The sequence below is a fragment of the Urocitellus parryii genome, chromosome 4, assembly GCF_045843805.1.
Source record: "Urocitellus parryii isolate mUroPar1 chromosome 4, mUroPar1.hap1, whole genome shotgun sequence".
NCBI classification, from domain to species: Eukaryota; Metazoa; Chordata; class Mammalia; order Rodentia; family Sciuridae; genus Urocitellus; species Urocitellus parryii.
The window spans coordinates 55,758,358-55,785,799 of NC_135534.1; the positions used below are offsets into that span (position 1 = coordinate 55,758,358).

General features: G+C 40.3%; 1 protein-coding gene and 1 pseudogene across 1 annotated transcript in view; one reads left to right on the plus strand and one right to left on the minus strand.

Moving 5' to 3' along the window:
* LOC144254246 (ovochymase-2-like) overlaps positions 1-15,549 on the plus strand; it is a 35,165-nt gene extending 19,616 nt beyond the window's left edge. Inside the window, exons 16-18 of the mRNA XM_077797262.1 lie at positions 7,610-7,731; positions 14,937-15,085; positions 15,222-15,549. Coding sequence (XP_077653388.1) covers positions 7,610-7,731; positions 14,937-15,085; positions 15,222-15,549 — 599 coding nt within the window. The remainder of the gene's footprint in view (positions 1-7,609; positions 7,732-14,936; positions 15,086-15,221) is intronic.
* A 4,787-nt stretch (positions 15,550-20,336) lies between these two features.
* LOC144254247 (FMR1-interacting protein NUFIP2 pseudogene) lies at positions 20,337-22,348 on the minus strand (annotated as a pseudogene).
* Positions 22,349-27,442: the final 5,094 nt, after the last annotated feature.

Sequence of the window (27,442 nt, forward strand, 5' to 3'; positions counted from 1 at the left end):
GAACAAAAAGAAAATAGCTACATTTCTTTTTAGTGAATGTATTTCCTCTGATTGTGTGGTATTGAGAAGTTTCCTGAGGAAGACTGATAGATAGGCACAGTTATAAGCTGTATTAATGTTAGATTAGCAAGAAACTTCAAGAATTGACTGTTTCCATTAGAGATCTTAACTATGCATATGATTTCAGACAGATTGCTTCATGTTTCTGAGTCTAGTATCTTCCATGTACATTGCTATGACTTGAATGTCCCCTCTAAAACTCATGTTGAAATTTAATTGCTACTGTAAGTTTTGAGAGGTGAGATCTTTAGGAGATGTTCAGGTCCTGAAGGCTCTGCTCTCATGAGTGGGAGTCGTTTAGTGAAGAGTTTTATGTGTTCTGGCCAGAATCATGAGCCAAATAAATTCTGCTTATACGTCACCAGAATACCAGCCTTAGATACTCTGTCAGAGCAGTAGAAAACAGACTAAAATGGCTTGGGATGTGGCTCAGTGATAGAGCACTTGCCTAGCACACGTGAAGCCCTGGGTTCAATCCCTAGTACTGCAAATAATAATAATAATAAATAAAGAAATAAAAAGAAAGAAAATTAAAACATGAACAGAAGACAGAGGACAAGACAGCAGAACATTAGAACCTGCAGAAATGCTAGATAGAATGGCTGCTGACATCATTATGAGGGTCAAGCTAGCAGCCTTGTTTCCCCCTGACTCCAGAGTTTGAGTCTGAGACAGTCACTTTCTGTCTCCACATATTTTAATGAGACGATAATTGAAATTTCTCATCCTCTCATTTTCTTGGGAACTGAATGTATTTTCCTGGGTGGTGAATCCAGGATCCATGATTTGGCTAAGGATGCTCTCAGGTCCGAAGCCTCAGAGCTCCCCTTCTCTCCAGCCAGTGCCGGCCATGCATTTCCCTGTGACTGCTGCAGCCCCACTAGTCTGTGCAGCTCCAGTGCTGACCAGGACTGGCCACAGATGTTTCAGGGGTGGGGTACAGAATTTAGATGGAATGTTCTTTCCCTTGATGTCAGCAGAGAAACAGGGAAATATTGAAGAGCCAAGTTTGTTGGTTGGTTCATGCTGCACAACAGGGACCCTCTACTTTCTGACACCACTGAAGATTTATCTGCAGACCGGATTTGTCTTGTTTCCAGTCCTTACAAGACTATAAAACTAGCAACAATCACTTAAGAAGCCCTCTCTGAGGCCCGCCCTCACCGGAGCCAGGTGGGGCACTTGCATCAGGTGGCACCAGGTACCCACACTGTGAATTACTTCCTGTCTTAGGGGAATGCAAATAGCCCAAGCTCCATGCTCCTCCCCTCTTCAGTGGGGATTTTTAACTGCTTCTTTGTCTTATTAAAAAGTCCACTGAGCACATAATTATACACTCTGCTTCTGAGAGCATCACTGAGTACTGTGACCTGGCACCATTGCTCTTGGCTGATCCACTTCGATCCATCAACACCCTCATTCGGCCTGTCAGCCAAGAGGCCAGGGGCTGCCTGCTTCCAGGTGGTGCAGGGTCACAGGATGGGGCTGTCTAACAGATCTGTGATCAACACTCCGGTGATGTCCTTACTACCTTACTCTGCAGCACTTCACAGGCTCCCACGTCTTACTCTCTTGGTTCCTCCTCACACTTCTTTCACAGGGGAAAAAGTGGGAAGGATACTTACTCCCATATTAAGAAAAAATAATAAAATGAAAGGGAAAAATAAAGAAATTGGGGTTTATAAATTTACTAAGGGACACAAAGTCACACAGCTGCTAAGTGAGACAGTTTGTCCTGGATTCAGCCTGAGCACAAAGACCTTTCCACAGCACCCCCTTGCCTGTCTTGGAGAATGAACTACTAATTACACAGTGCTGGTGCCCCCCTACTCTGACTGCATATCAACCATTAATCATTTGGTCCATTCATTCTTTCATACAATCATGAGCAAATCTTCACTGAGCACCTAGCACTGGAGAACTAAGTGCAGGTACCCCCAGGCCAATGTGATAAATACTGTAGTTGACATGAGCACTAAATTTAGCAATCACCTTAAGAAAGAGATAACTTGCCTGGAAACATCAGGAAATATTTCAGTAAAGATTAGGCTTATGCTGGGTCTTAAACACACACACACACACACACACACACACAAACACAAACACACACACACAAACACAAACACACACACACACACACACACACACACACATGTGCACGCGCCAAAAAAAACACAATAGGACCTAAGACCATTTTTGTGAGTACTCTGGCTACAGCTTTGAAATAAGACTGCAGGAGGGGACGAGGGAGGAAGCCAGGAGATCACTGAGAGACTATTGCAATAATCAAGGGGAGAAACTGAGATCCAATTGAGAGCAGGGGAAGTGGTGAGAAGTCAGACTCTGGGCCTATTTTAAAATAAGAGCAAACAGGATTTCGTATTGGAGTGGATATGATGTGTGAGAGAAATCAAAAGTGATTGCAAGGCCTTTGGCTTGAACAACTCTAAGAACAACTAAGATACCAGAATTGGGTAGGGGAGCAGCAGAGATCAGGAGTTTATATTTGGTCAAGTTTGAATTGCCTGAGGCCACTCAGGAGGTGTCTAGTGGGCAGGTAGATCTATGAATATGTAGTTCAGAAAAATGATCCAGTCTGGACATGTAAACTTCAAACTGTCACCCCATGACACCGGAAGAGTCCATCAAAGAAGAGGGAGATTTCACTCCTGGGATACTCTAAAATTTCCAGGTGGTAGAAATGAGGACAAATGACCAATAATTGATCATTATATTTAGCAATAGGAATGGGGTAAGGGTGGTTTTAATGATCTCAACAGGGGCAGTTTTATCATCAACAAATGGTGCGGAGAAAAATGGAAATCCATATATAGCAGAATGAAATAAAATCCATCTCTCTCACCCTGCACAAAACTCAACTCAAAGTGCATCAAGGACCTAGGCATTACACCAGAAACTCTGCCTACTAGAAGAAAATAGGCCCAACTTTTCATCATGTTGGCTTAGGAACCAACTTCCTCAACAAGGCCCCTAAAGTACAAGAAATAAAATAAAAAATGGGATGGTAAAAACTAAAAGGCTTCTTCACAGGAAACAATCAAGAATGTGAAGAGAGAGCCTACAGAATGGGAAAAAATATTTGCCACCTGCACTTCAGATAGAGCATTAATCTCCAGGATATACAAAGAACTCAAAAAACTTAACACCAAAATAATAATAATAATAATAATAATAATAAACAACTAATCCATAAGTAGGCTAAGGAAGTGAACAGACACTTCACAGAAGAAGAAATATGATCAGTCAACAAATACATTAAAAAATGTTCAACATCTTTAGCAATTAGATAAATACAAATTAAAACTATAATGAGATTCTCCAGTCATAATGGTAATTATTAAGAATACAAGTAACAATAAATGTTGATGAGGATGTGGGGATAAAGGTACACTCATTTGTTGCTGGTAGAATGAAAATTGGTGCAACCACTCTGGAAAGCAGTATGGAGATTCCTCAGAAAACTAAGAATGAAACCACCATTTGACCCAGTTATCCCACTCCTGGGTTTATACCCAAAGGACTTAAAATCAGCATACTACAGTGACACAGCCACTTCAATGTTTATAGTAGCTGAATTCACAATATCTAAGCTATGGGATCAACCTAGGTGCCCTTCAACAGATGAATGCATAAGGAAAATGTGAGATATATATGTGTGTGTGTGTGTGTGTGTGTGTGTACACACACACACACACACACACACAGAATGGACTATTACTCAGCCACAGAATAAAATAAAAAAAATGACTTTATGACTTTTGCTGGTATATGGATGGAACAGGAGACTATAGTGCTAAGTGAAATAAACCAACACCCAAAACCAGAGTTCTGATGTTCTCTCTGATATGCAGATGCTAACACACAACAAGTGGGAGGGGAATAGAAGTTCATTAGATTAGACAAAAGGGAATGAAGGGAAGGGAGGGAGATAGGAATAGGAAAGACAGTAGAATAAACCAGACCTAACTTTCCTCTGTTCTTGTATTGACAACCAGCCAAACTCCATATCATGTACAACCTCAAGAATTGAATCCTAATTAAATGTTATACTCCATGGATGTATAACATGTCAAAATACACTCTACTGTCATGCATATCTAAAAAGAACAAAACAAAACAACCCAGGGAAGTCTTAAAGGAGTGGTAAGGGCAAAAGTTTTGTTTTTGAATAGATTTAAAAGAGAATGTGTTGGAAAGAATTGAAGACAGCAAACACAGTCAGTTCTTTTAAGGGATCTTAACTGGGAACACGAAAATGAATTAGCACCTAGATGGGGATACGAAAGAAAAGAGAAGATATTTGCCTCTTTCAACATGGCAGAAATGATGGCATATATATAATGGCAGGAATCAAATAGAGAGAAGATACTGATAATAAAAGGAAAGGTTTTGGGGACAATGTTCTTAAGCAGATGAGAAGGGAAAAGAACTAGCACACCCAAGGGGAGCATTTGGTAACAGGGCAGGTGACACTGTAACAGGAGGAAAGGTGGAGGAACTGGGTGTGCTTTCTATAATTTCTGAATATTTTTCATCTCTTGATTCTCTTCCATCTCTTGTTTTTAATCAGTGAGCAATTTGCTCAGAGCTGACATCTCAATACAAACGACCCAATCTTGGTCCTCTTCCCAAAGAATCATTAACATCCATTTCTGGGCCTCAGTTCTGTCAGATGGAGAGCTTCTTTTAATTTGAAATCAAGAATCTAGTTTAAGTTTGCATGGTATCAAAAATAAAATGCCCTTTATGGGTTTACTCCCCAGAGTTTATAGTGGTGTCAGGGAAAACATTAAGCTGGATCCTGAAGCATGGGCTTGCACCAGTTTGCTATTTCCAAGCTTGGTCTTGGGGAAGTTTTGGAATCTCTCTGAGATGTTTCTTGTTTTTTTTTCCCAAACCAACAGGGTGGTAGAAAGATTATAATAATTTCAGAGAGATAGGTTTCACTGTGAGACGTACTTTGTAAATCTACAGCTTTATGAAAATGAAGGTTTTAGAATTGCTCTTAGATTGGAGACTTCAATACAGTTTGTTCTACCTTCACTTGTTCTTGCATTTAAAACATTTTAAAATCATAAATTGTTCTCACAAACAAAACTCTTTTCTGAAAATTTCTTGCTTTAATCCTGTTAAGAGATAAAAATTTCAAAAAGCTTAGCACCAAAAAATAGAATAAAATCAAAAACCAAATAACCCAATCAATAAACAGACAAAAAAAAACTAAATATACTTTTCTCAAAAGAAAAAATCCCCTGGGGAATGATATTGGCCAAAGTATAATGTTATATTGTGTGCATGTATGATGATGTAACAACAAATCCCAACATTGTGTACAACTATAATGCATCAATTAAAAACTATGGAAAAAAAAAGAAACACAATAGCCAACAAATACATGAAGAAAAATGTTCAATTTCTCTAGGAATCAGGAAGATGCACATGAAAACTACACTAAGATTTCATCTCACTCCAGCCAGAATGGTAGTTATCAAGATTATAAATAATAAATGCTGGCAAGAATGTGGGGGGCAAAGTACACTCATCCATTGTTGGTGGGACTAAAAATTAGTACAACCATTCTGTAAAGGAGTATGGAGAGTCCTTAAAAAACTAGGACTTGAAATATCATATGACTCACCCCTTGATATAGATCCAAAAGATTTAAAATCAGCATACTGCAGTGCTGCAGCCACATCAATGTTTATAGCAGCATAGTTCACTATAGCCAAGTTATGGAACCAACCCATATACCCAACAATAGATGAATGAATAAAGAAATTGTGGTATATACAACACAGTGGAGTTTTACTCAGCCATAAAGAATGAAATTATGGCATTTGGCAGTAAATGGATGGAACTAGAGAATATCATGCCAAGTGATATAAGCCAGAGTCAGAAAGTCAAGGGTCAAATGCTTTCTCTCATATGTGAAAGCTAGAGCAAAATAAGGGAAAAGGGTGAGGGAAGTCAGATATCATAAAGATATGGAGAAGATCAGTGGAGTAGAAGTAGGAGATGAAAAGAGATGGGAAAGGAGAGGAAATACAGAATGAATTTGACAAAATTGTGCTATGTGCATGTACCATAGTGAATTCTCCCTTTACACATATCAATAAAGCACCAATAAAGAGTAAATAAAGGAAGACCAGTAGAGGAAGGAGAATAGAAGGGAGGAAGGAAGGGAGAGGTGGGGGCTCCAGGGACTGAAATGGAGTAAATTACATTCCATGCATGTATGATTTGTTAAAATGAACCCAGCTATTACGAATAAGTAAAATGCCTTAATAAAAAAGAAAGAAATAAGGAAGTAGGGGTTGGAGCAAGGTTGTGAATAACCCAAGTGTGTGGTAGTCCAAATAGATTTCCTTGGTATATTTCAAGATGGTTATTCAAAGAAACTGCAGACAGAAATAGCTCTGAAATATGTTCTTTTAAAAAAGAAATTCATATCTATTTTAGTAAAGTGAGCAAAGGATGAAGGCCAAGGCTTTCATTCTGAGACCTCTATATTTGCCCAGGAAAGAGCTTTTTACAAAAAAAAGAGATTAGGGTTCTGATGCCTGGTCAGAGATTGACACAGGTGGTCTTTTGAGGATTTTGCTACCCATGAAGTTTTGTCTGTATAATAAGACAACCTTGGATCCTCAGGCCCTTTCTTTCCTGGAGCTCCCATGACCGCCTTGCTTCCTTCCCACCTCTGGAAACCCCAATCCCCGATTTCTTTGTGTAACATATTATATAAATGTCAATCATCTGTGCTTTCCTTGAGATGCATACTTTGTGTATGGTTCCTGTGTTCCTGCATATCAATAAATTCATGTGCTTTTTCTCCTGTTAATCTATCTAATGTCCACTCATTTCATAGACTAAAATTATCAAAACCAAAGGGAAAAGAGAAAATTTTAAAACTTTTCCACAAGATTCCTGGTTAAGTAGGCATTAGGAATGCTTCCCTGTCTCTCTTTTGGATGGGAGCCCCTCCTCTCTTCCTGGAGGCCTGCTTTTCTCCCATTGTTGGTGGGAGGGCTGGCAGCCACACTCTATGCAGGTGGAGCTCTCCCCTGAAGAAGGCATTTGCTTTGCATTTCTCCCTGTTGTCTCCAAGCTGTGAACTCACAATCACTACCTTCTGGAGGCTCTAACCCAGCCTCTGCCACAACAGATGCTGTTTAGGAAGAATTGAAGCAACTGCTGTAAATATTGGTGGAGAACTGACGGCGTCATTGGCGTAGCTCTACAGACATAGCTGCTAGGGAAGAATTCCCCCCGGGGTGTGGGAAGGACGACAGGAATAGGATTCTGCAAGCTGTTCTTTTGACTTTTCCCAATCACACAGTTTCTAGCAAACTCCATCATCATCCAGGTGTCTCAGGCATCTTGCCTATATACAGAATTGCTCCAGCAAGCCCCTGATGTGAAAACCTCTTTTAAAATTGTGGGATTTAAAAAGGCACCTGGTCATTGTCCTGAATGACTCTATTTTGTCCCTCTAACCTGTTGTCTTTAGGTTGTTTTTTTCATTTCCTAGTTTTATCTCGGGTTGGGAGCAGAAACTCTCCCAAGCAGAAACTCTTGGAAGGCGTTACTCCCCTGAAAGAAGTGTGCATCAGAGCCTTCAAATTCAGTCTAATTCCATTGTGGTGTGCGCCTGTAATAATGGCCAGAGACTGGTCATGGGAAGGGCATATTCCCCACAAGGAGACCCTAAGTCTTTTGCAGTCTGAAATTGGCTACATTCTGGGCAGGCTGGCAATGTCAGGTGTATAGGTGCCAGGCCATGGTTTCAATCCCCCAGGGACAATTGTGGGACACAGAAAAACATGTGATGTGGAGCCTTTCACAGTGTCTGTCCTCATTTGTAATTGGAAAGAAGAAACAAAGTGTAAACAGAGAGAGATATGTCTGTAAAATGTTATTAAGGAAAGCTTCACCCAACCAAGATACGCAGCACAATAATAAGACTTGTTAGGATACTATTGACTGAAAGAAGGTGACACACAACAGACATTCTCTAACATTTGAAGCAAAAATGCAGAAAGGAAGTTTGGAACCACAGCAATGTGCAAAGGTGAAACTTGTGGGAAGTGTGGACATAGCTCAGAATCTATGAAGTAATGTCTTAGAGAAATAGAAATAATACATGTCCATGCTTTCCAGGAAAACAAAGAAAAGCTTTTCCTCTGCCTTGGTAGATTCAATGGCTGTGGTTGGGTCTGTTAAATAACTTGGAAACAGCTGAACAGACCAAAGGCATAACAGATTTGTGAATTTTAAGTTTTATGTGTATGGAGGAGTCACGGAAAGAACTAATTACTCCAAAGGAGTGGTGAAATTGGAGAACTTACAATCACCTTAATAGGGAATTAAGATAGTTTGTAGAGAATGTCTGTTTGAGTGTGGTGGCAAATTCCCTTATCAGAGGGAGATGTAATTGTTCCTGGGGTGAGTACTAATGATGATCAAGTTATTTGGGAAAGCCCTACTTTTAGGTATAAAGAGAGATTTCAGAAACTCAAATGCCTTTAGTTCAAAATAATCCTTATGCCAAAGTGGCATATATTGAGGGTGGCATATCCTGACCTTCTTTCATAATCCCCTTCATTAGGAAAACTCCTAATTGTAACAAATGTTTTAATTTGGTTCCTGTCACTATAACAGAATCTTAGAAACCAGGGAATTTATTAAGAAAATAAACACATTTTCTATGGGTTCTGAAGTCAGGGAGGTCAAAGAACATGGTGCATGCAACTGACAAGGGCCTTTATGCTACCTTGTCCTATGATGGAAAGGCACAGGAACATGGGTGTGAGGGCCCAAGACTGAAAGCCCTTTTGTAAAGGGCACTGAAGCCACTCATGGAGGCAGAGCCCTGCTGGCCTAATCACGTTTTTAAGGCCCCACCTTCTGATACTGTTGCATGGGGGATTCAGATTCCTGTGAAAAAGCTTTCCGGGATACATTCAAACCATAGCAAGGATCTCCACCCGCTTCTTTCAAATGTCAATTTGAGGCTCAATATTGAGGTAACAGTGATCACCCCTGGGCCTGGTAGTTCAGGTGAAAACAAAGACCATGGCAACCAATGAGCAGTAAGTAAAAGAGAACATTCCCCACGGTAACACTAAGATAGAAAGTGCACAATCCTTCCTGTTGCCTCTTGTCTCAACAGAGAACTCCACTGTGTCACCTTATTCACCAGCCAAAAAGAGCATTTTCCATTGGTCTCCTGCATTGAAAATTCACCCTTCCCCCTGGCCATTTAGTGTCAGTTTTGCATCCTTGTTGCAGCTCAAAGGAGTTTGCTTTGAGATGCTCTCTAGAAGAGATGGATGAATTTTAAGTACCCTGATTCTCTGTAGTCTCTGCAGGGTGAAGAGGAGCTCCCTGAATAGCACTCCCAATACACTTATGGAAGACTTTTTCCTGATCCTTCCTCATAGTGTCTGATTCCTGGTGCTACTTTTATTTTGGGTACAGTTGTTTCTAATAATCTAGGTCTGTATTCAGTTACTGATTCCAGGAGCTCACCCAGCTCTGGGTTAAAACTGTGTGTCTCTCCTCTGAAAGGAAAGCAGCATTGCATGGGGACAGCCTGAACCTGGGCCTAGTTGAGTTCAGATTACACAAGGCATCCTGAGTCTGTGAATGTTATGGCATTAATGTGAACCACTAAGAACCTAGTGAGAATTTCTTCTTTTACCAAACTGCGGAGTGAGTCTTAGTGAACTTACCTGAGAAATATGTATTGAGGACAGTGAATGAAGACATCATTCCCCCTAGAATGTGTACATAGAGGGTGATATTAAACAAAACCCTTTTAAACCGAGGGTTCTCTGAAATCACTATCCATATTGGGCCGTGCCAGATGCTAGCCAGAAAAGGGGCAGTCCCAAGATAAGTTCCACAACTACCAGCAGCAAGGCTAGAGTGTGGCTGGAAATTTGTATACCAGGCCTAAGAGCTAAAAGTATTTATCATGAAAATGTGAGGAAGGAAAGCATAAATCATTTTACATTTAGTTTATATTGGCTATAGATAAGAGAGGCTTTACAATACAAAATGGGGAAATTTGGGGACTAGAGGGGAAAGTTCACTTGTTGCTTCTGGATTGGTCTATGTTCATAATCCAGAAAGTTCACACATAAGCTAGATGTGGTGGCTCTGGTAGGCTACCAGATGGGGTTATGAGTGAAAATTTCAACATATATTCAGGAATGTGAGACATATCTATTAGTCTGACCCTAAGCAGTAAACTCATTGAAAATCTCTCTCTCTCCCTCCCCGCCCCCTCTATGCTCTAGCCCTTGTCTTGAATTTTAGAAAATCTCAGTTTTTTTTAACAAGTGATAAGTAATATGGCATGAAGGGTTCAGTCCCTGGATAGAGTTAGAGTTAGGATTATGGTGAAGGAGGTAGGGAAGTTCAAAAGGAGAATAGGAAAAAGGATGCCAATAAAAAAGAATGAGAGAGGGAGGGAGGGAACATTCATCCTAGATCTCTGAGTTACTGTTAACATTTCTGGGTATCATTATTCAAGACAGGGAATCCACAAGGAGGGTAGGCTTAGTGTTGAGTTATCTGAGTACATCCAGTGCAAGTGTTCAGTACAGAAAAAGGAATCTACTTTTGGAGTATCAGAGCTTGAGTTGGGGGAATAGATTCATGTGAGGAATAGATTTATTCCCCGGTTTGGTATTTCAGGACAAGGGACTGGATGGGTCCTTCAAAAGTGAGTGTATGGCATGAGAAGGATGCATATACAGGTCCCCAGTGTTAAAAGCTGAATGTGTTACTGGATCCAAGTCCATGTACTCACCCCTGGTAAGTAAATACTTGGGAATCAAGAGTTCAGAAACAATCAGGTCTACTCAAGAGTTGGCACCCTGAGAAGTTGGGGTGCAGACATCTTTCCCAAATAGGCCACCTCAGGGAATTCAGGCGCATGAATAGGGTTGTAAAGGGAGGGAAATGACATGTAGCAAGCAATGGGCAGGAAAAAGGTGTGATGGGGATGATCTTTGTCCAGGGAATCTGTCTGCTTCACAGTTTTTCCTCCTCAGAACGTTCCAACCAATCTGAACTCCTAGGAATAGTTTCTGCATTTCTTTAGCCAGAATGATTACTTTTCTGCAAGTTAGATCTCAACGCAATTTACATGATTTGTATTAACTGATGCACAGAAGTGAAGACTTAGGAGGTGCATTCCACATTCTGATGTAATCCGAAGGTCACCAAATGATCCAAGTTCTGTCAATCAAAGAAAGGCCTACTTAGCAGTGAACACAGTGGTAAATTAGGTGTGTAATGCCAGATTCATGGGACCCCAATAGACCTCCAGGAGCCGAATCCGATGCAATCACACAAGAGTCTTTAATGTAAGCTCAAGCCTGGACTCACAACCATTTCTGATGCAGCGGTCCCAGGGAGTGAGTTTTGGTCCTTTGTTCAGTGAGATTTTATAGGTTTGGGGGGATACTTTATGTTTCACAACATCACACAGCAAATCATTTCACACTGTGGGAAAGTCAAACAACAACTCTTAACACTGATTAGGACATTCACTGGCAGGAACAAGTTGGGTAGGGGTGATTGGTTACTACAAGAGGGGGATTCCTTTGAACTGATGGTTTAAGCCATGAGGGGTGTATGAGCTAAACTACATGGTTTCCCAACATGTTATCAACCACCATAAACTACTGGGGTGTCATCTGGCATAACAGGTGTTTTCCCTGTCTCATGCTGATTGGTGGTTGCTAGGGGGCTGCTATGGGTCCTCTCCTAGCCTGAGTCAGGGACATCTGGCTCTGCAAATCTCTCCTGTTATTTGCAGACAAACACCTCAGCAGGGTGAGTATGTGCCTAGGAGTGTTCTCTGGGTTTTTCCAAGGACAAGGGTCATGCCCCCTTCCTTGGACAGGCTTTGAGGTAGAAGCTGTTTTCAAAAATGGAATCACATCAGTTTCTCAAGATGCAACCTTTCTTTAGAATTTAGAATGCTTGGCAAAGGGAAGGGAAGGAACCTTACCAAGGAACAACTCACGTGACAGAGGCTACATTTAAAAAATTGAAGAAAAATTGTACTTGTTTTACTTTCTCTATAACTAAGTAGGCCTTTCCTTGGACAGAATTTTACAGTTTGAAAGAGAATGATATACATGAAATCCATTTAAAAATATCAAACCAAAATAAGTTTTAGAATATATTCTAGTTTGTTTTAATGATTTATCCTCACTTAGTAGGGCAATCTACACTTTGACAACATAAGGAGGACAGCAGTGGTATAGTATTGTTACCTCTGTTTACCAGTGATGAGTCCTTGCTTCCCTGAATGCTGAAGTATTGTAAGGGTCCAGCGTAGCGTCGCAAGAAGAGACCACACAAGAGACTGGCTCCATGCAATTGGCAAAAGGGGATTTATTAATTCAGCATGCTGAGGTTCCAGGCTCACTCAGGAAGATAGAGCAGCCCAGAGCCCAGAGCAGAGGTCAAGCAGAGCTTAAGTACACTTTTTGGGGAGGGCGGGGGGGGGGGGGGGGCTTTGCATACATCAGAACAAATCATCATGAGGCACGGGAAAATTGAACAACAACTCTGAGACATGATTAGCACATTCATTTGCCGGAACAGGTCGGGCAGGGGTGATTGGTCACTCCTAAGCGGGGTACACATTCAAACTGATTGGTTCGGGCCCTGTGACAAACTGCACAGGGCCCTAGGCTAAATGGCCAGTAGGGCGTTGTCTTAACTATCTCAGGAATTTCAGGTTCTGCGTGTAGCAGAGGAACTTAACAATACCTAGCTTTTACATTTTAATTCAGGCTTTGCAGCTTAGAAACTTTACCCTTTCAGTATAACACCTGAGGAGCATACAGAGGCAAATGTACAGTAGAAAGTGGAAGGCTTTATTAAAGGACAGCAGAAAAGACTTCTCCCCAGAGGAAGAAGGGGACCCAAAAGGTGGAATCCATGGAAAGGTGAGGTCTTCCCTGTTTTAATAGCTAAGGTCTTCTTTTAGTCTTCCCAAATTTCTGCCCTTTGTTTCCCTTTATCTTACAGTGATAGAATGCAGGTGGGAAGGTGGGAGACCGGTGGACTGGAGGAGTAATCTGGGCCGGAAGGGCCTGGGGTGGTTTGATTAGCACCTCCCTGCTGGCTGGGAGCTCTTTCATTAACAGTTTCTTAGGATGGGTTCTGGGCCTTGGGGACATTAACATTTCAATTTCCCCAAGTGCTGCTCTGATTTCCAGGACTCCATTCTTGATAATGGACTCCATTTTCTTTTTCCTACTCAATATTAGACCTGATTTACCTAACTACACTAACTGCCTATCTTCAAATCCGGCTTCAGTATTTAAAGGGAAATGTAAGGAAGCAACCCAAATTTAGAATACATCTATACTTCAAACCCAAATGTTAACTTTTTGGTCAGTGTACATTTTTCTGTCTGTCTGGTGCATTCTCTCTCTCTCTCTCTCTCTCTCTCTCTCTCTCTCTCTCTCTCTCACACACACACACACACACACACACCTACAAGCTGAAATGATCACAATCCAAACATTTAAATAGGAAAATAGCTGGCAATAAGGCATTAGAAATAAAATATTATGAATACAAATCAGAACATATGAAATTGGTGAACAAAATCTCACGATATGGTTACAACTTATTAAGTGATAGAAAGGTGGTGAAACAATGGTATGTATGTATCTCATAGTTCCACTTGTTTTATATGCATGAATATTTTGAAAATATACAGCTCTTTAATAGCTTCTCAGAATGTGAGAAGCACTAATTCCCAGAAGCACTAGTTCACCCTCCAGCCCCACCAAGACAGATATGCAGGCACATTGAGGACCAGGCCACAAGCCTGCCTGCCCCAGTCACCTACCTTTGGCCTCTGGGATCCTCACCATACCAGGCCTCCCACCCCCCTAGACCCTCAGCTGGAGATAAGATGATCCAGTAATAACTTCTGTGGCCTGACCAATAAAAGAGTCCATCAAATGTGAACTCCTGCCACATGTGTTCCTCCTTATGCTGAAAGAGGCTCAAGATGAAGGCCTGCACTGGAGAGTCCTAGGGACTCAGAGTAAGGGCTTAAATCAAGAGCCAAAAGCTCCGAGTTTAAAGCAAAAAGAGTACAAACTTAACTGCTGGCAGTATGAAATCCTTGCCTCATTGGCTTCATGACAGAACTGTGCCGAAACTGCGGGGAGGAGAGCCCATTTCAGAGGCTTTAGAATTCACCTTGCTTCAGCCTGGAATGAATAGGCAACTCATTCACCGACAGAGCCTAGTTAAGGCCTCACATTACTTTTGAAGCCACACGCACATAAATATAATTTCTTTCAAAAGCCACAAAGGGGGGTAGGGGTAAAAATGAAGGGGGAAAAAACAAAAACTCCAAGTTCAAAGAAAATGTTTCCTGTAGTATAAAATTTTAACAGTGTTTTTGAACCAACGCAGCCATAAGATATGATCTTTCTCTTATGGAGGAAAGGACTGATGAAGGTAAAAATGCCGCTAGGGCCACGTAGAGACTGATGCGACCTTGCCAGTAGAGCGCGGGCGCCATCAAATCCTTCCTCCTAGGGCCACTGTCCCCCTGCGTCATGGGTGGGGCATGCAGGCACTTGTGTGTGGGAGTAGGCAGAGGGCGGGAGAAGTGGTCTGCGCCTGAGCCTTCGCCTCTCCGAGGTTAGCTTTCCAGAAGGACCCCTAGATAGTTTAATTCATCTCATGAAAAGAATCCAGAAAATCAACTTCAAATCATTGCGTTAAATATTGATTTGAGATTTTTTTTGGCCACAATCCCAAGAGAATGTTCCGAAATGTCTGTTTGTTTGGTTTTACAGATGCATGTGATTGAGTTTCTTTGTGGACTATCGCTATGGATGAGTAGGTTGGAGAGCGCCAGTGAGGGTCCTCCAGAAGATCGAACCGGGAAAACTCCTTTCTGGACCGGCGGCAGCCCTGCCAAGCAGCCATTTGAGGGGACAGGTAAGTGAGTGTAGGCTGGGAGCGAAAGGAACTCTTGGAGGACAGGTGGCCCTCTGAGCGGCTGCAGGGTAGGACTTCTGCAGAGGACTGGGGAGAAGGTACACAAGGAGTCCGTGAACTGGGCAGCTCTGTCTGTCCAGTGTCCTGGATTATGTACCTGCCAAGGGTGGTGATCAGCAGGATCAAGGGTCGAACTTACTAACCAACGCTGAGCCTCGGAGACATGCACCAGATGGCAGCCCTGTGAACCTGGCCAGGGAAAACACTGGAACTTGGTGCCTGCACCTCCTGAGTGGCGTTTCTGGCATCTACCAGTTCTGCAGCCTCTACCACTTTAGACTGAAGAATGACACATGGTCGGGACAGATAGCTGATTCTGATCTTTGCAAACTACCTACAGAAGGTCTCTTCTCCCTCTGGTGGTTCCGGAAACTAGTACAGAACTTAGCTCATGTGCCTAGTGTTTAAAATGCAAGTGCAATATAAAGTCAGCCTCAAATTCTGAGAAGCAGTGGAAGTGGGATTAGGGTGGAAGTAGGGTCTGGTTCAGATTGAGACCTTTCACTTGGAAAACTTCCTTTCTGGATTTAGCTGTGTAGCAGCTCTTTGGTCTTCTGCTTCAGGGTCCACACTCCTGTTCCTTCCCCACCCATCAAGCAACACCACTCTTAGGCCCTACCCACAGAGTAGACTCAGGAGCCCAACTCTACTCGTTTCCAGAAAAGATTGGCAAAAATCCTGGCTTGTCTCCTTGCATCCATGTTAATGAAGTAAACACATACAGAAGAGAACAAAGGATATTTATGTGAGCATTTTGGATGGAAGGGCACTTAAAAAAAGGAAAAACCACAAACTTCCAAGGTGAAATATGAGAGGAATTTTTTTTTACTTTGTCTTCATGTAGAAATAATGACCTGTATAAAACAAATATTTTGAAAATATCCTGAAAGTAAAGCAACCATGTTTTATGAAACAATTTATATTCACTTTCCAAAGATTATAAAATAGAAAAGAAGGGTGTAATATATTAGTTGAATGCGGTCTTGGTCTCATTTCCTTTTGTGGTCATGGGTGTGAATATGTGTTTGGATGTTGAGAACACATCAAGAGTTAAAGCTTAATGATATTTATTACTAATATAGATCTATCTTGACAGAATATTGAAGACACAGATTTTCTGAGCTTTGGGAATACATCCCAGAACCACTCTGTAAAATCTCTGTCTAGGAGAGAAAGTGTGAGAAATCAGAATACCCTGAATGGAAATTACTGCCAGAATTGCCCTCTTCAGAACCAAGCTGCCCACAGAAATGTATTAGAATATGGTGTCATTCCAAGTATGTGGGGAAGCTGTGCATAGAATAACCATGCACTCTTTTTTTTAAAAAAAAAAATATTTATTTATTAGTTATTGGCGGACACAACATCTTTGTATGTGGTGCTGGAGGATCGAACCCGGGCTGCACGCATGCCAGGTGAGCGCGCTACCGCTTGAGCCACATTCCCAGCCCATAACCATGCACTCTTGTTGGAATATAAATGTAGCAGCTATCCCAAAGAACTATCTGGCAATGCTCAGTAACCCTTGGGTTATGTGTTTTTCCATGTTATAGTTGTGTTCTTAGGTATCTGTCCTAGACAAATTCTCTCTGAGTTCTGTAATTGACTATTGTATTTGATGATGGCCACCAAGTGGTAATCTGACTGTCCATGGGTGGATGTACAGTGGAGTGAGGCAAACTGTCACAGTCCCATCAGAAAGTAATATGCTGGATCTGGAAGAGGCAGATGAAATGTGTATAAATGATCTTAGAAACATACAAATGAATAAAAAGTAATAAAGAATATATGTGAATCTTTTTAGTTAAATAGAATATACCCACACAAAAATTAAAATTTTATAAGATGGATAAAATACTATAATACACATTTTAAAATAAAAGAGTTTCTTAATGGAAGAATTCCAACAAGTAGAAGAGAATAGGAATTTGGGGAGGGGGACTCTTATGAAAATGTTGCAGTCACTCAGTTTGTTTGCCCTTGGGCCTGAAAATCACATACAGTGAGTCCCCTTCTTGATTAAGGTAATCTACTGGTAACAAAATTAGAAAAAAACTTGAAGCACTATCTGGGACACTCAGTACACAATCAAATTATGCATTCATTAATTTTCCTACCTGGCTTGTACCCTTGAGCACCTAGCTTTTCAGCTCCAGCATGAACTACGTTTGTGATTTTACCATCATCTGACCTTAATTGTAGTCTAACCTGGGTCTCATCTCAACCAGGCAATGTTCTCTGAGGTGACAAGAGAATGACAATGATTGGTGTACTTGTCAGGACATGCGTGACACACACAGGCTTTCTGTACTCAACGGAAATGGAACTTCCTATACTCAGGAACTGGATCCCTCCCTCCAAACACCTTTCCTCTCCCATGCGTCCATGGAAACACAAGCTGATCAGACCATGCCTTCCAGGAAGATATAAATTTCACATTGATCCTATCAGGTTTCAGGGAATTTTCAAAACAAATAAGCATCAATTCTTCAGATGAGTATTTGAGTTTTGTTTTCTGGCATCCTGTACCATGCAACGCAGTTTACATGTGCACTGTCTGTATCTGAGTGAATCATTTGCCTTTTTCCCACACCAGTGACATCGCTTAGCCTGATCAGAAATCTGAAGCTTTGGAACTCCACCCATCAAACTGGGAAGAGCTCCCTTAGTATCAGGCATGTCCAGAGCCCCCTATTCCGTGGTGGCTGAGCCAAGCACATACCTGGGCCCTAGCACTGGATGAGTTCACTGGATGAAGTCAGTAGTATTGCCAATTCCCTCAATTATCTTTTTGGCTTTTAGTTTTTCAGCATAATATTTACGAAATTAAATTTTAAATGTTGTCAACTGACACACAATAAACCTATAAATAAACATATTTATGAACTACAATGTGATATTTCTATAATACAGTTTTTGAGCCTGTGCCTGTCTCATCCTTAGGAGCTTATCTTGAGAAGTTTTGTTCCATGACCCAGGTGTGGAGAGTCCATTCTCTCCACTGAATTCTACAACCTGCCACTATTGGTGCCTGAACCACAGCTTACAATCACCTGCCTCTTCTGATGTCCATAGTTTGTTTCCTTCCTTCCTTTCTTCATCCCTCTCTCCTTCCTTTCTTTCACTTTTCATTTTTACTTTCTCCTCTTTCCCTCTTAATTTTTGTTATGACTCTCTTTCCTCTTTATTCCCTTATTTCTCATGATTATCCTTTTCATTGTCTCTTCCCCCCAACACAGCTCATATAAAATCCTGGTTCTGATAGAGTCATCATGAACATTAGGTTACTTTGCACTTAACCAGCCATGATGGGATATGAGAGTTGGCTGTGTCCTGCATTGTCTCTTGACTTTAACTTGATTTTCTCTCACAAACTAAGTCCTTCCAAGCAGGAAGCAGCTCTTCAAGTCTCTCTATATGCTGCATCCATCACAGAATTTCACTCATGGCAGATTACCACTCATGCTCCTTAAATATTTGGATTAAACTGATTTGGTTCCATTGAAGACAAACATGTGGTCAAGAAAAGCTCTGCTTTTGTGCACTCCTTTTTTTTTTAACAGTTGAAAAGCAGAATATATTTTTGCTCCCAGTTAGACAATTACATTAAAATATGGGCAAAAGATTCCCCCCATATCTAAGCCAATTGCTTGTTCTGCAACTTTTCTTTAAATGACACTCATGGATTCTTCAGTTGTTAAAAGTTCAACATATAACCAAAACAAGTTAACTATGTACCCACCAACTACTCCAGAATTGTAGAACTTCAATGCCCTCCCCTATCCCCACCCCACAAAAAAAAAAAAAGGAAAGAACAAAAAGATTTCCCCAATACCCCACAGAGGCTGCTTAAACTCCTGGCAAGACATGCAAATCATATTTGCTAAAAAAAAAAAAAAAAAAAATACACCCCTGCAAACTTCAAGGCATTTATCCAGCATTCTCGCAGGGCTTAAAGTAAAACCAAAAGATCAAGGGAGGAGTAGGGGAAAATGTTGACTCATTCTGGGTTCCCCATGATTAGTGTATCACTTTAGTCACAGAACAAGATACAGAGATCTTTTAAGTGGATTTGCCTTTCCAGTGGGTCATTTGTTGCCCAAGTTGATGACAGCAGGAACTTTAGAACCATGCTTGTAAGTCTATATTCATTAATCACTTGCATTCACACTTAAACAAAAACTTACAAATGAAAAGAAAAAAAAAGAGAGGAAACAAAACAAAACAAAACAACAACAAACTATTCAGTACCAGAGATTAAATAACCATGTGTAGTCTCTTGAAATAAATTTGATTCCTTAAGAAGTCTAATTACTAGACTGTGGAACCAACCCAGATGCCCTTCAATAGATGAATGGATAAAAAAAATATGGCATTTATACACCATGGAATATTACGCAGCACTAAAAAATGACAAAATCATGGAATTTGCAGGGAAATGGATGGCACTAGAGCAGATTATGCTTAGTGAAGCTAGCCAATCCCTAAAAAACAAATACCAAATGTCTTCTTTGATATAATGAGAGCAACTATGAACAGAGCAGGGAGGAAGAGCAGGAAGAAAAGATTAACATTAAACAGAGACATGAGATGGGAGGGAAAGGGAGAGAAAAGGGAAATTGCATGGAAATGAAGGGAGACCCTCATTGCTATACAAAATTACATAGAAGAGGTTGTGAGGGGAATGGGAAAATAAACAAGGAGAGAAATGAATTACAGTAGATGGGGTAGAGAGAGAAGATGTGAGGGAAGGGGAGGGGGGATAGTAGGGGATAGGAAAGGTAGCAGAATACAACAATTACTAATAGGGCATTATGTAAAATTGTGGATGTGTAACTGACGTGATTCTGCAATCTGCATTTGGGGTAAAATTGGGAGTTCATAATCCACGTCAATCTAATGTATGAAATATGTTATGTCAAGAGCTCTGTAATGTTGTGAACAACCAATAAAAAAAAAGAAAAAAAAGAAGTCTAATTACTTTCAGTTGCCTTTTTTTAAAATAACTATATATATGTGTGTGTGTGTGTGTGTGTGTGTGTGTGTGTGTGTGTGTGTGTGTATATATTATCCTGTGATTCTACTTATGGTTCCTCTGCTGTGTTGAAGATCTAGGAGCAAAAAAATCTTGTGTCCCCCATGAAGAGTGGCTCTAATGCTTCAGATAGGTTACAAACAGGCAGTCTGGTCCTTCATTAATCTGGACTATTCATGGCTTCACTGTAAGTGATTATCCTTTTGGGATCTTGCTTCTGCAAATTCCAAATAGATTTCATTTCTTTAGTGTGATATACAATAGCAGCCCTCAGGTCAAAAGAACCCCAGCTATCATTCCTTTCTAGGCCTCTCTGGTATCTCTCTGTTCTTTGGTGGAGCCTAACAAAGTGTTCCTAGGAGAGGCCAGAGGATTTACATTTTCTATCTCGTAGTCCTTTGAGAGAAACACTAAAGCACCTTGACTACTGGTGTCTGCTTTCTGCAGGTCACCTATATGACTGGGTTCCAAGGATAAGGCTCCACTCTCATAACAGTCCCAGGTTTTAGAATGCTACCCAGAACTTGAGAACTAGTCCGTTTTTCCAGCTCATAAGCCTTGGGAAACACAGGATGCTCCATTCCTGAGGGGATTATTTCAGCACCCTGTGAAACCAAAGTGGCAGGATATTCTCCTTGAAATGTCACCTCCATCACTTTATGATCTGATGACTTCCCAATAACAGTCTCAGGGCCAGCATTGGGCTCATTTATAAATGATAAACCCCACTGATTCTGGAAAATATCCCCCAGGTTTTGCTGATCTGTCTGAGAGGGCAGATCCACTTGTGCTGTGCTCAACAGCACAGTTTGCATATTTGAAGGATAGATAAAAAGGCTAGATTTAATTTGTTCAACAGCTGCTGAAGTTAAACTCATGTCTTGGAGTACTGAATCAGTTCCAGAAGAGACGGGTGTTAGAGTATTAGCAGCAGTAGTTAGCAGTGGCTGGCCCCCTGAAGGATACACACTTCCATCAGTCCCTGCTAAAACAGGCCCATTGGAAAAGTTGGCTGAAGTAACAGACTTCAGTGCTGACATAGGGACCTGGGATAACCGACTTGAAGACTGGGTCTGAGTTTCCCCAGTAGATGACGAAGACGATGAAGATGGAATTCTGTATAGTTTTGTTGAGGTTTTCCTTAACTTTGCTTGCATAACTTATTTTAGGAACTATTTTAGCACTGCTATTGTCCACTGGAAAAACTGGGGGTGGTTTAAATAGGGTCCATGAGTCCTCTTTGGAGGCAACAGCTAAGGCATGCTTTCCTTTGGGCTGATCATCAAACTTTTTGCTGCTCACACCAGGTTTAATATCTGAACTTTTATGAAGCATATCACCCATGGCAGGTTTTCCTCAAGTTGTTCCTCCAGGCCCAGTCTCATATTTCCAAATGGGCTTTGAACCATCTACTCTATTTCCCTTTTGTTCACTATAGTCAGGCTTTAAAGTTTCAAGTCCCTGTTTTAAAGTTGGGACGTTAGTCTCTTGTTGCATTATTTTGTCCTGCACTAAATTAAGGTTTTCACAACCCTTGGCACTATTGCGCCTAGCTTTATTTTTTTTAGGAGTGGTATATCCACTGTCAGATCCACTACCATCATTATCTGCTCCTTTGCCCATATAACCATTAGTAATGTAGCCTGAAATATTTGTTACGACACCATTTGGAATTGCTACAGTATCGGTCTTATCTACAGACTGGTTTTCTCCAGATTTATTTTCGTAAGACTTCCCATTCTTTTTGTCCATACTGTTTTTCTGAATGAAATTCTTGGTTTTAATTCCTGCTTTCCCAAAGGTGCTGGCCTTTACAGTCTGCTTCAGGCTAGAGTCTACAACTTGCTGGTTGCCATTGAGGACCCTGGAAATAGGGTTGGTAGCTTCATCAGAACCCAGGCTCTTTAAAGATATTTCTCTTTCTCCAGCATTACCATTTATTTCACCATAGCCTTCTTCGGTGTTTCCTGGTGCTGCTGGAGGGTGTGTTTCTGCTCATGTTTCAGAGCTTTGCCTGGGCCTTGGGGCTGCCCTCGGCTGGTGATGATGGTGGTGGTGATGGTTGTGGCTGTGATTGTAGAAATAATAATGGTGGTGGTGGTGCGGCTGCTGCTGCTGCTGCTACTGCTGAGGATGATGGTGCCGATGGTGGTCATGCACTCCTATAATCATAATTTAACAACTAATTTTCTGCTTTGAGCTGTCTACTTATCACTGATGGATGAACTGAATCATGATACTACCTATGAAAGGTTTTGTTTTCAGTTCACAGATGGAAACATGAAGACTACAGATGTTAGATCATCTGCTGAGTGTCACATCTATAAATTTATAGGAATGGAACTTAAACTTGTGAAATTCAGGACCCTTGGCATTGGTCCCTCCCTATCAGAGGTATTCACCACAATTTTTAAAAGTTCTCTAATGTAGTTATCCATTAAAAACAGAAAAATAAAAACAAAATAAAATTTGGAGTCAACAATTTGTAATTCAACAATTACACCTGAACCCACCACATCTGAACACTCCATTCCACTCTCTCTGTGGGCCTCTCTCTCCTTGGAGACCAGGACACTCACAAGCAGGGAGTAGGAATGTATTGCACAAATGGCCAAGTTCTCAGACTCAAGCAGAATTGCCCTGAGAATCAAGGGACAGAAACCTATAAAAGTTATGGAACCAGCGTTTTCTTCTCCTGATGGGTTGAGGCACTGTTGGTCACTCCCCATGATCTGGCCACTTTTAAGTAGCTGAAGACAGTAGCTCCGATCTTGAGAGTAGTAAAAATGCAACCATATGTGTCTTCATGCTTACGAGTGCCTTCCAGCAGCCCCATGGGTGGAGCTAGGCTCACCTCTTCCTTTGCGATATTAACCCCTTGCCCTGTTTGGGATAGAATGTTCCATGGAAACACCCTTTGTGTGTCCCCTTCTCTTACTCTGCCCTTGGATGTGGCCTTCCTATATGTCAGTCAACCTGCTGATAGCAGACATCATGAAGCTAGACTCAGCCCCTTGAAACCTGACCCCTTGTCTTATTTGAATGACTTCTCCTCAAAGAAAGGGGTCAGCATGTGCTTGTTGTCTTTCTGTAGACCCTTAAGGTCAGAGGAGCCATCACAGCAACCCCAAAGAAAAAGATATTTTTATCTCTTGTGTGGTTATTTCACGTAGCCCAGTTCTCCTGGAGTGACCCTGAGTGTTTTTGACATGTTCAATGCGACAGTTATGAAGCATTTATTAGTCACTTTGGGGTGGTAGTAGGGAGTTCTGGAAATTTGCTTACTCAGCAAAATATATCCCCAGCATTTTTAAATTCCCACAGATAAATACACAATACTAAATGCTTCTATAGTAGGAGAGATAATCATGGCCTCACTAATGTTAGACACAAACAAAAGAAATACATATTTAAATGGCATATTAGAAAGTGTTAAAAACCTTCAGTACATGGTCCAGGGATATAGGTCAGTGGTGGAGCACTTGCCTAGCATGCATGAGTCTCTGGATTTGCTTCCTGCTAAATAAAAAAAAAGAAGAAATTTTTATTATAACCCATGTTGTTGAAATGTTGACAAAGGTCTGGGGTTGTGGCTCAGTGTCAGAGGGCTTGCCTTGCACATGTGAAGCACAGGGTTCGATCCTCAGCATCACATAAAAACAAAGATATTGTGTCCATGTATAACTAAGAAAAAATTTTTACAAGTGTTGGCAGAAAGAATTTCCTCAATACTGTTGTTTGAATGAATTTGGTAGCACTCTTCAACATGCAATATAGCCTTGTGTTCTAACAGTTTTAAATATACTATTTTGATATAGAAATTCCACTTTTAGGAATATATTCCACAGATTCATTCACAGAAACAAGAAACTCTATTAAGGAAAAAATATTGTTCTTTCATAGTACAATATAAAAACGATCCACATGGTTAGAAAAAGACTGCCCTTAAAATCCTAAAGGGAATAGATTGTATAGAGATTCTAGGACATACTAAATGACTTATAATTCCAAGAGGTAGAAAGCATTAAGTATTTTTACATATATGTAAATGTTTATAGTAATGAAAACATGGCTCCCTGTTGACATGGAATCATGTAGATTTTAAATCACTAAACAAAGATAATGATGCTACACAATTTTGTGGATTTGTAGGACCTTTAATCAGAAAAATACTTGATGAAATCAATTCTCTATAAATCTCATATCTTCCACTTTCATTCCTTTTTCTGTCTTCCTGGAAATTATTCTAGTGAAATGAAATTTAAGTACTGACTTTTTAAAAAATATTTTATTTACATTTTAGTTTTCAGCAGACAAACTTTTGTATGTGGTGTTTGTATGTGGTGCTAAGGATCGAACCCAGGCTGCACCCATGCCAGGGGAGCACGCTACCACTTGAGCCACATCCCCAGCCCCAACTTTTTTAGCAAGATATTTGTAGAGTCACAAAACTACAAAAATATAGTGAGATTTCAGTTTGCAAAATGGATGCAAATGATATCAATAATAATTCAAAAAAGAAATTTATTAAATTATGAAATTGATACAAAAGATACTGAAGATTATTAAAAGATAAACTTTTAAATATAAAGATTAGTTAAGACAAGTAAAGATGTCAGAGTACAGTTAATTGGAGGTCAAGTTGAGAGATACCTCCTTCTCTTCCTGGTGCATTTCCTAGCTCACATCAAAGCCCAAGGCCTCTCCCTGTGCTACTTGTCAAAGGCTAAACCTTCCTGAGGCTGGGAAATTGCAACAGAACCTTTGGCCCTCTGCTCCTTGAAAGGACCCACCATGACTCTTGGCCCCAGGCACACTTGTAGCTTCACAGACTCATTCCTGCACTGAAAACCCAACTAATATATTAAATTAAAAATCATATTCTTTTCACAATAGTTTAAGATAATGTGTTAATATTATATATCACATGTTATATTAGGCATGAAAGTCAATTTTTTCCTCCTGTTTTAAAGAAATTAAAATAATTTTTAGGCCCCCAGTGTATTATAAGGCCCTAGGTGCTTTGCCTAGTGGGTGGGTGAGCCCTGAGTGGTATCCTACTAATTTCCATTAGCAGCAGCTGGGGCTCTATCTCTAGAGGGGCTAAATTATGAACCCCTCCAAAGCAGAATTCAGCCTGGGTAGTTAAAATGCAACTTTGTAAAGAAGTCTAAAAATTTGTGTACAGTCTTAGATTCCCAATGATAAAAACTACCCCTCCTTGGATCATTGTGATAGTAAAAACTACACTGTGGCTTCTTTGTGTCAAACATGTCCCAAAGAGATTTCTTCATGAATCAGTTTCAATTCAAGATCATGAGACTCTTGATTGTATTTCAGGAAAACAATACCATGTAGGAAATTAATGTGAACATAATCTCTGAGGAGAGTCATGCTCTAAAATTAAAAAAAAAAAAAAAGGGCAAAATTGTTCAGGCATGTTCACACATGCTTGTAATTCCAGCAGCTCCAAAAGCTGAGACAGGAGGATCATGAGTTCAAAGCCAGCCTCAGCAATGGTGAGGCACTAAGCAACTCAGTGAGACCCTGTCTCTAAATAAAATACAAAATAGAGCTGGAGACATAACTCAGTGGCCAAGTGCCCATAGTTTAATCTTCAGTACTGGGGGGAAAAAAGGCACAATTCATCTCAATGTAAGATTTAAAATAGAATTAGTCATTGTGAAAGTCAACCATCTTTATGTACCACCTCTGTGCATTTGCTCATAATTAATCCCTAAAATGTCTGTAGTCCCAGCTACTCAGGAAGCTGAGGTAAAAGGATCACAAGTTCCAGGATAGCCTCAGTAATTTAATGAAGCCACAAGCAACTTAGTGAAACTCTCTCTTAAAATATAAAACCAGCAATGAATGTAGCTCAGTGCTCATGAGCCCCAGGTTCAATCCCAAGTACCAAGAAAAAAAAAAAAAAAAGACAGTTTTAAATATCAGTTTTACTTTTCTTTCTTTTTTTAAATTTTTCTATCATTTTATTTTGCCAGCATTACTTTTTTCCATGTGCTATGCTATGTATTCCTTCCCATAATTTCAATAATGAAAGCATAAATTGTATAAAGACTTTTGGAGAATTCTACTTTTGTTTTATGCTAATTTAACCAAAGGAAAGTACATTATGACAATGCTAGTTATTTTGATAGGCATTGTACATATGTGTAAAAACAATGAAACTTCCTCAAAAAATGAAAAGATATCTTTTTATACAACTACTTTTGTAAAACATACAATTTCTCAAGGTCTAGAGTCTTCCAGCAGTGGCATATGTGGTGATGACTTGTGGGTTTTTTCCCTTTGGTGGTGCTGGTGATTGAACCAAGGGCCTCACACATGGTCAACAAGGCCTCTACCACTCAGCTACATCTCCATTTTTTTTGTTTGTTTGTTTTGAGAAAGGGAATCACTAATTTATCATGACTGTCCTTGAACTTGTTTTCCTCCTCTCTCAGATGCGAAGTCTCCAGGATTACAGGCCTGGGCCACTGCACCTAGCCTTCTGCCTTTCTTTATTGTGGAGACTTATCCTCTAGTTGTCCCCAAGATTCAAGAAAATCAATAAGGAGAGAGAGAGAGAGAGAAAGAAAAGCTGATTTAGACTTAATGTCTTTAGAGTTAAAGGTCATCATATAGGAATGTTCATCATATGTCCAGATTATGCCCCATATATGTATTTTTGGATAATGAGCATTAAAAATGAATATGTGAATTTCTAAAGTGCATTATTCCTGAAGTTTCCATTGAATTCCATATCCACTCACTTCCTTCTACTAAAACCCTTTTACTAGAAGCCCCATTTAGTGGCAGACGGGTAGTATGTGGTACTGGTGAAAAGGATTAGGAAGGAGGAGGGAGCATAGATGAAAGCATAGATGAAAGGGCTGGCTGGGTTTCTCTCAGAACTTCTGGAAACTGAGAGAGAGTAAAATTAAAAGTTGGCACTTTGTCTCTGATGAACATTCCTTTAACTTTAAATAATTTTTATATTTTATATATTAATTAAAATAAATTTAAAATATTTTAATTAAAAAAAGAAATGAGTTTTCCCTCTACAAATGCTATAAAATTTTGAATAAATTTTGAAAATCATATTGTCTTCTAGAACACAACTGGTTGTTAGCCTTTCTTCTTTGATTTTGCCGGCCGCTTAATGAGTCATTGTTATTATTTAATTGATTTTTCTTAGGTTGCTAGTATTTTTTTTTTTTTACTATAGATTACTTTTACTCCATTTGCTTCCTTGACCTCCTCAGG